The 9,559-nt window shown below is 51.1% G+C and overlaps 1 protein-coding gene across 1 annotated transcript in view; it reads left to right on the forward strand.

Moving 5' to 3' along the window:
- Window positions 1-1,187: 1,187 nt before the first annotated feature.
- The window catches only part of nedd9 (neural precursor cell expressed, developmentally down-regulated 9), a gene marked incomplete at its 5' end in the record, with an annotated part of 20,004 nt that continues 11,632 nt past the window's right edge, over window positions 1,188-9,559 (forward strand). The window contains 2 exons of the mRNA XM_084311869.1: window positions 1,188-1,331; window positions 1,580-1,926. Of these exons, the coding sequence (XP_084167995.1) occupies window positions 1,188-1,331; window positions 1,580-1,926 (491 nt within the window). The remainder of the gene's footprint in view (window positions 1,332-1,579; window positions 1,927-9,559) is intronic.

The following is a 9,559-nucleotide window of genomic DNA, read 5'->3' on the forward strand; positions in this document are numbered from 1 at the left end:
TTCAGAGCCCAAACAGAGCCTGCTCCCTCACTTCAGAGCCCAAACAGAGCCTGCTCTGTCACTTCAGAGCCCAAACAGAGCCTGCTCTGTCACTTCAGAGCCCAAACAGAGCCTGCTCCCTCACTTCAGAGCCCAAACAGAGCCTGCTCTGTCACTTCAGAGCCCAAACAGAGCCTGCTCTGTCACTTCAGAGCCCAAACAGAGCCTGCTCCCTCACTTCAGAGCCCAAACAGAGCCTGCTCCCTCACTTCAGAGCCCAAACAGAGCCTGCTCTGTCACTTCAGAGCCCAAACAGAGCCTGCTCCCTCACTTCAGAGCCCAAACAGAACCTGCTCTGTCACTTCAGAGCCCAAACAGAGCCTGCTCCCTCACTTCAGAGCCCAAACAGAGCCTGCTCTGTCACTTCAGAGCCCAAACAGAGCCTGCTCCCTCACTTCAGAGCCCAAACAGAGCCTGCTCTGTCACTTCAGAGCCCAAACAGAGCCTGCTCTGTCACTTCAGAGCCCAAACAGAGCCTGCTCCCTCACTTCAGAGCCCAAACAGAGCCTGCTCTGTCACTTCAGAGCCCCCTCGCTGTCTCTCACCGTCAGCCAAGAACCTCCAAATATCCCTGGACCCTCGAACCAACACTGTGCAACGTAATGGGATCAAACACGAAAAAGGACTAGACCTACAATTGACTTCCAGAGTTTCACAGTTCATAGTTACTGACACACGTTGGGACCTCGGAGGACATTGTGAGACGTGCCGTAACGACAGGCAGTGGTGTAGTTAGTAGACTATGCATATATCACTCTTTATATAAACATTCATGCAACGGCAACATTGGAATTCATGGACCTACATGAATTATGTTGAACCCAGCACTGTACAACATAATGGGATAGACACACAAGGACTAGACCTACTAATCTTTCAGTCTCCCCCCCCTCACCCACCCCCCACAAACTGTCTCCCCCTCAGAGGGAGAATGAAAGAGTCTTCTGGCCGGCCGGTCTCTTGGCACCGCAGGGCCTGTTCGGACAGAGAGCTGGAACATTGGAGCTGCCGACTGTATTGGAAAATGTTTTTCTTTTTTTGTGTGTTGGAAGTGAAGCGTTCCGTGGGGTGAGAGAGAGAGAGACCTCCCCGTTTCTTAACCATCTGATATGTTTAGCAGAGTGCCCTCTGCCTCAAAGCCCCGCAGAATGCCGGGTATTCTCTTGATCTGGGCTGAGCTCAGGGGGAAGGCATGCGGCGGAGCTGAACCCAGGGTCACCACCAGGCTTTTAAAGGCTGATGCTGGTGGTGGTGGTGGTGCTTGGACAGGCATGGACACCACCCAGATGATGGTGTGTGTGTGTGTGTGTGTGCGTGCGAGCGAGAGCGTGTGTGTGTGTGGGTGGGCGGGATAAGGGGATTAGCATAAAGTGAGTGAGTGAGTGATTGAGTGTGTGTGTGTGTGCGTGCGTGTGTGTTTGTGTGCGTGTGCGTCCCCCCGAGGGAGGGATTTTGTCTTGTTTTAGGACAGCTAGCCTGAGTCAGTCAATCAGTCAGTCAGCCTCAAAGGCATGAGCCCCTGTCTTTATGCGTCCTCAAGGAGCAAGACCTCAAGGAGAGAGACCTCAAGGAGCAAGACCTCAAGGAGAGAGACCTCAAGGAGCAAGACCTCAAGGAGCAGGACCTCAAGGAGAGAGACCTCAAGGAGAGAGACCTCAAGGAGAGAGATCTCAAGGAGAGAGACCTCAAGGAGAGAGACCTCAAGGAGAGAGATCTCAAGGAGCAGGACCTCAAGGAGCGAGACCTCAAGGAGAGAGACCTCAAGGAGAGAGATCTCAAGGAGAGAGACCTCAAGGAGAGAGACCTCAAGGAGAGAGATCTCAAGGAGCAGGACCTCAAGGAGCGAGACCTCAAGGAGCAGGACCTCAAGGAGAGAGACCTCAAGGAGCAGGACCTCAAGGAGAGAGACCTCAAGGAGAGAGACCTCAAGGAGAGAGACCTCAAGGAGAGAGACCTCAAGGAGTAGGACCTCAAGGAGAGAGACCTCAAGGAGAGAGATCTCAAGGAGAGAGACCTCAAGGAGAGAGACCTCAAGGAGAGAGACCTCAAGGAGCGAGACCTCAAGGAGAGAGACCTCAAGGAGAGAGACCTCAAGGAGAGAGACCTCAAGGAGAGAGACCTCAAGGAGCAGGACCTCAAGGAGAGAGACCTCAAGGAGAGAGAGACCTCAAGGAGAGAGACCTCAAGGAGAGAGACCTCAAGGAGCGAGACCTCAAGGAGAGAGACCTCAAGGAGCGAGACCTCAAGGAGAGAGAGACCTCAAGGAGAGAGACCTCAAGGAGAGAGACCTCAAGGAGAGAGACCTCAAGGAGCAGGACCTCAAGGAGAGAGACCTCAAGGAGAGAGACCTCAAGGAGAGAGACCTCAAGGAGAGAGACCTCAAGGAGCAAGACCTCAAGGAGAGAGACCTCAAGGAGAGAGACCTCAAGGAGCAGGACCTCAAGGAGAGAGAGACCTCAAGGAGAGAGACCTCAAGGAGAGAGAGACCTCAAGGAGAGAGAGACCTCAAGGAGCAAGACCTCAAGGAGAGAGATCTCAAGGAGAGAGACCTCAAGGAGCAGGACCTCAAGGAGAGAGACCTCAAGGAGAGAGACCTCAAGGAGAGAGACCTCAAGGAGCAGGACCTCAAGGAGAGAGACCTCAAGGAGCAGGACCTCAAGGAGAGAGACCTCAAGGAGAGAGATCTCAAGGAGAGAGATCTCAAGGAGAGAGACCTCAAGGAGAGAGACCTCAAGGAGAGAGACCACCTCAAGGAGAGAGACCTCAAGGAGAGAGACCTCAAGGAGAGAGACCTCAAGGAGCAGGACCTCAAGGAGAGAGACCTCAAGGAGAGAGACCTCAAGGAGAGAGACCTCAAGGAGCAGGACCTCAAGGAGCAGGACCTCAAGGAGAGAGACCTCAAGGAGAGAGACCTCAAGGAGAGAGACCTCAAGGAGCAGGACCTCAAGGAGAGAGACCTCAAGGAGAGAGACCTCAAGGAGCGAGACCTCAAGGAGAGAGACCTCAAGGAGCGAGACCTCAAGGAGAGAGACCTCAAGGAGAGAGATCTCAAGGAGCGAGACCTCAAGGAGAGAGATCTCAAGGAGAGAGACCTCAAGGAGAGAGAGACCTCAAGGAGAGAGAGACCTCAAGGAGAGAGAGACCTCAAGGAGAGAGACCTCAAGGAGAGAGAGACCCCAAGGAGAGAGACCTCAAGGAGCAAGACCTCAAGGAGAGAGACCTCAAGGAGCAGGACCTCAAGGAGAGAGACCTCAAGGAGAGAGAGACCTCAAGGAGCAAGACCTCAAGGAGAGAGACCTCAAGGAGAGAGACCTCAAGGAGCAAGACCTCAAGGAGAGAGACCTCAAGGAGCAAGACCTCAAGGAGAGAGACCTCAAGGAGAGAGACCTCAAGGAGAGAGACCTCAAGGAGAGAGACCTCAAGGAGCAGGACCTCAAGGAGAGAGACCTCAAGGAGAGAGAGACCTCAAGGAGCAAGACCTCAAGGAGAGAGACCTCAAGGAGAGAGACCTCAAGGAGCAAGACCTCAAGGAGAGAGACCTCAAGGAGCAAGACCTCAAGGAGAGAGACCTCAAGGAGAGAGACCTCAAGGAGAGAGAGACCTCAAGGAGAGAGACCTCAAGGAGAGAGACCTCAAGGAGCAGGACCTCAAGGAGAGAGAGACACAGCGCATGTACCCACACATACCCTCTGTTATACTCATGCACTTATTCACAAGAACATTAATTTAAAAGCATTGCAAAACATCATACAGTAGAGAAAAAGATCAGCGGAAAATATTGCACCTTAGAGAATGACATTATCGCACATGTCCCAACATATTGCACATGCATGTATATATTATAGTGAGGTAGATGTGGTGGCATTAGGGGGGGGGGGGTGATGGTTCAGTTCAGTGATGGCTCTCGGGAAGCAGCAGAACCAGGGGAAGGCCCAGGGAGCGAGGGGGACGTACACACTGACAGGAGACAAGCTGGATGAGGTGTGTGTGTCCGACCGCACCGCATAACGTCCCCGTGGTTAAATACAGTACCAGTGCTGTTACTTACGGCAGAGCCAGATGAACCATAATAGCAGGGTTCCCATGGTAACCCCCCCCCCCCCCCCCCCTCCTCCCGGGCACTGAAGGACCCACCGCCCCGGTCAGCCCATCACCATCCAGCCAGGGACCATCGCATCTTAACTCCGTCACACGTTTGAAGCCCAAAGCTGCACATATAGCTTCCCAACCCACCCGCTGCTGTCGGGACAAAACCTCATAACTCCATTTTTTTATTTTTTTTTTTATTATATAAATCAACTCCGTAGATCATCCTCCATATGTGTGTGTGGGTTTTACAAAGTTTAAACAATGGGAAAGCATTAAACCGATCATCTGTCTAAACCTCTTAACTCTATTCACCCTCAAATCTGTGTTAGTTTTTTTCCTCTGCTGAAAAGTTGGGTTTTTGGAGTTATGAGGTTTTGTCCCGACAGCAGCGAAGCCCCCATGGAAAAATCACGCCGGACACTTCCGAGAGGGAATCCGACCGTGCTCTGCGGTCGCGGTGGAGGAGGGATATATAAGGAGGGATATAATCGGTTAAACATACGACGTGGAGAGCCCTCCGGCCGTCTAATCAAAGGCCCCGGTGGTGGTGGTGGTGGTGGTGGTGGTGATGGGACGGGAGGCAGAGAGGGAGCGAGTGAGGGCAGCATGGTCGGTCGGTCAGTGGGGTTTTTACAGGAATCCGCGGCACATTCTGTTCCTCTCTCTCCGTGAGGCTGTGCTCTCCGACGCAAGTCGCGACCCGGCCGGGGGGCTTTACGGGGGGGGGGGGGGGGGGGGGGGGGGGGGGAATGAGAGAAAAGACATTTAACCACACGGAGCGACAGGGCCAGAGAGCAGCAGAGTGACACACTACTAAGAGCTGTTTATTGAATCCAGCGGCCGTATGATCTGACTGCCCGGATCATGAGCTATTTTCGATCACAACCCGTAGGAGGCTTGTGTGTGGGGGGGGCCATGTGTTTATCAGGGGGGGGGGGGGGGGGGTCACTCACTGTTTAACCTGGTGGAAAAGGCTTTCATTCCACCCACTCTCGGTTGGGGCTGATCAATATGCATTAGTAGTGTACTGGTTCCTGTGTTTCGACTCTGCTCCTGTCTGAGTACATTATCAGTGCATGTGGCCACGCCGCCGTGCACGACGTGTCTGTGTGTGTTTGTGTATGAGAGCCCTGTGTGTGTGTGTGTGTGTGTGTGTGTCTGTGTGTGTGTGTGTGTGTGTGTGTGTGTGTGTGTGCGTGCGTGTGCATGTGTGTGCGATCGTGTGTGTGCATGTGTGTGTGTGTGTACGTGTGCATGTGTGTGTGTAAGTGCGTGTGTGTGTGTGTGTGTGTGTGTGTGTGTGTGTGTGTGTGTGTGTGTGTGTGTGTGTGTGTGTGTGTGGGGGCGGGGTAAGGGGATTAGCATAAAGTGAGTGAGTGAGTGAGTGAGTGAGTGAGTGAGTGAGTGAGTGAGTGAGTGAGTGAGTGAGTGAGTGAGTGAGTGTGTGCGTGTGCACGTGTGTGTGTTTGTGTGCATGATCGTCCCCCTGAGCGAGGGGTTTTGTCTTGTTTTAGGACAGCTATAGCCCTGAGTCAGTCACAATGTGTGTGCGAGCGTGTGTGCTGCCTGTGTGTGCATGTGTGTGTGTGTGTGTGCAGATGCACGTGTCCCAGACCGCGGCCATCTGGCCAGCCGTCGGCTCTTTGATGTGTAGATTAGATTGTGTGGTTTTTAGTCTTTGAGACACAGAAGCCCCGGACTATATTTGTCTCCATCGATCAATCGGTAAAATAAACTCATCAGCCTCTGGAATCAGAAGTCCATCTGTTCCTCCTCCTCCTCGCTCAGTTCGTTCTCCTCCTAATCAGACTCGGCCTCATTTACATGTCGTTACACGGCCGTCTGCGAGACTCTGGAGCGATGAGGAAAGTGATCTGTCTTCACTGAGTGGAATCTCACAGCAGGGGCGTAGCTGGGGGGGGGGGGGGGTAGCTTAGGATGATTCCAAGGGCCCAGCACTGAGGGGGGCCCCCAATTTTTTTTTTTTTTTTTTTTTTTTTACTAGACATCACTCAGGTGTATTATTGATGCTCTCATTGATACTATGTTTGTTTCTGAAGTGTGTGTGTGTGTGTGTGTGTGTGTGTGTGTGTGTGTGTGTGTGTGTGTGTGTGTGTGTGTGTGTGTGTGTGTGTGTGTGTGTGTGTGTGTGTGTGTGTGTGTGTGTGTGTGTGTGTGTGTGTGTGTGTGTGTGTGTGTGTGTGTGTGTGTGTGTGTGAGAGATATATAGAGAGAGAGGGGGGGCTTTGGTAGACTATTGCATTGGTCCATTCATTGAAGATGAACGCAATGCGACATCCTTTACTAGGCTCACCCACCAACAGTGTAGGTGCTGAACTGCTGATCCGAATGTATAGGTAAAAACCATATTATGCGTTTTCATCAATAAAAAAATTGCCAAAAAAAATTCCGCTTGCGCGCTTACGCGCGCTCGCATTCACTGGGGGCCTACAAATACAGTCTTTCATGGGGCCCAGAATCTGGAGCTACACCCCTGTCTCACAGACATAATGGAGAGACCAGGGGAGCGCCGCGCCCATCGTCTAACCTAACGCAGCATCCAAACGGAACCATCCGGAACAAATCGAATGCGATGTTCTTTCTGTATATATTTAAAACAACATATCCTACCCTTTTTCACACACACAGAGAGGGCTATAGATCCACAAAGAATGGATTGCACGGTGCTGCTGCGCGGTGATCGATTGATTGAAAATGTTATTAACAGATGGGGTACAATACAGTACGGCTCAATACACACAATTGTTAAGGGGATTGCAGACCAGAGAAAGACTTTCGTCTTGTTTTTACATCAGGGTCCCCCATTTTCAATTCACGTAAAAGTAAAGGTGCAATTAGCACCGTGCAATCCATCCTTTGTGGATCTAGCCCAGAGACTCACAGACACACACATGCGCGAGCACACACACACACACATACATGCGCGTGCACACACACACGTACATGCGCGTGCACACACACACACACACACACATGCCCGCGCGCGCACAGCTGTCTGAGCCAGTTCAGTCGTTTGCACCGAGAGGAAAATCCATTAACTGGTAGTTAGGCCGTCTTTGTCAAAGTAAACCTTTTGGGGTGAATAGGATTGAAAGCAGAGAGTGGGTTCTCTTGGCAGATTGGTGTGAAGCGATGACCTCAGGGTCCATATGAGCAACGTAGCCTCAGACTAATTGACTTTAAAGACCGCGTGGCAGGACTGCCTCCAAACAACGACGTAACCTGGATACAAGTGGTGCGTGTGTGTGTGTGTGTGTGTGTGTGTGTGTGTGTGTGTGTGTGTGTGTCAGTGTTTTGGGCAAACGGCTTGAGATGGCGGCCAGAACACTTAGAACGTTGTGCTACAGAATGAATCCTTATAGAATAGAAAGTACTTTATTGATCCCGAGGGACATTCAGCACCACAGATCCGCTCACAATGAACATTCAGGTAAAAGTTAAAAAATAAGAGTAAGAATGGGCGGCTAAGTGGCGCAAGTGGGCAAGGCGCTCGCCACTAACGCAGGAGATGCTGGGTTCGAGCCCAGCTCTCGGCGTTGCTACCAGCTTTGGCTGGTCGTTCATACTAACGCAATTGGCAGTGTTAGGGGGTGGGAAGCTGGTGGGTGGTGGGGGTCGGACGTTGTGGACAGCGACTCCTACAGGTCGGTTGGTGCGCCTGCGCAGCAGAATCGGGACGTATCGGGGGCAGCGTGAGCCTCCCACGCATTACTCCTCGCCGCTGAGAGATCACGCTGTGCAGGTGAAAAAGATGCGACGGCTGCCTCCTCGTGTACCGGAGGGGACACGTGATGCAAGGCTCCGTTCCACATTGCAGCCGGCCAGTGGGAGGCGTGGCCTAACGGCGTTCGAGACAGGGGAGGGGAGAATTGGACGATACGAAATTGGGATGGGAGAAAAATAGAAAATGGGAGAAAAAGTAGATAAAAAAAAAAAATAAGAGTAAGAATAAGAATAATAATACAAATAAAAATACACAGTCAGAGACATAGGAAGAACCAGTTTCACAGGAGCATGTCTTTTTTCATCATGCACATCTTGTGTCTTACCTATTTTAGATTTTTTCCGATGTCTATTTTATTATTGTATTATTGCACAATCGATGCGGGCACGACCTATAACATGACATATGTGACAAATAAACCTCTTGATTAAAATTCTAAGAGATATACAGGAAAATGTACTCAGTGCTCAGTGAGGCAAGTGAGGCAGTGTTGCATCTTGGGAGTCTGAGTAAATGGTCGGGAGCTTGACCCCATTCACTTTGCATTAGTATATGCGGCTAATGTTGTGTGGAAATTATTTTACCAAGTCCAGTGAATTTACGAGAAATTGAGATTGAGTCAATGGATAGAAAATAAGATAGTTTATTCTGTGCACCGAGTCGCAGTTGAATACAGAGAGTGGAAGACAATCTGTGAAGGGAGCCACGAGGCCAAGGATACTTCCAGCCTTATAGTGAAAGAAATCAAGGTTTTGCATACAAAAAAAAAAGCCAGGCCGTGTGGGATGAATACTGATAAACTGCATCTGGCTATAGTCCCTAATATCTTGTTATGAGAGAGTTGCATGCTCTCAAAAACATGCTCTCTGTACGCTAGATAATGAATGCCAGTAAGCTGGTTTATCATAAATGGAGTAAAGGAATATTACACTGAATATTGCACAAGGAATATAAGAGGGTGAACATGTGATTTTTCCATAATACTAACTAACCTGAGCTCATATGAGGGGCAGCATGGATTGTGTTGAGAAAGGATTCTACCAATTGACAACACAAATACAACTATGGTTCCAAAGATCGACCTGTCCCTTTAACAGACACGCCATTAACCCACATTTACATTTTCCCAGACTTCTTCTTTTTTTATCCACTTTCTCTCCTCTTTTTCTATCTTTATCCCATCCCAATTACCCGCTGTGCCAATTCTCCCCTCCCCCTGTCTTGAACGTTGCTCGCATATGCCCCCCACTGGCCGGTTGTAGGGAGGATAGAAGCCTTGCATCACGTGTCCCCTCCGATACACGAGGAGGCAGCCTGTCACATCTTTTCACCTGCCAGCGCGGACTCTCATTGGCGGGGTGTAACGTGTGTGAGGCTCACACTACCCCCGCCACTTCCTGTCTCTGCTGTGCAGGCGTCCCCCAACCGACCTGTAGGAGTCGCTGTCCACAACGTCCAGATTACCACCCATCGACTTCCCACCCGCTAACTCTGCCAATTGAGTTAGTATGACGGCTGGCCCAAGCCGGAGGCAGCGTCGACAGCCGGAGTCGAACCCGCTGTGTCTCTTGCGTTGGTGACGAGCGCAATGTCTGCTGCGCCACCCAGCCGCCCACTTTTTCCCAGACTTCTTGTGTGCGAGTCACATGCATGTCCAGTCTACAGTCTACAGTCTACAACCATGAT

Source organism: Notolepis coatsorum (assembly GCF_963971535.1).
Source record: "Notolepis coatsorum genome assembly, chromosome: 4".
Taxonomy (NCBI): domain Eukaryota; kingdom Metazoa; phylum Chordata; class Actinopteri; order Aulopiformes; family Paralepididae; genus Notolepis; species Notolepis coatsorum.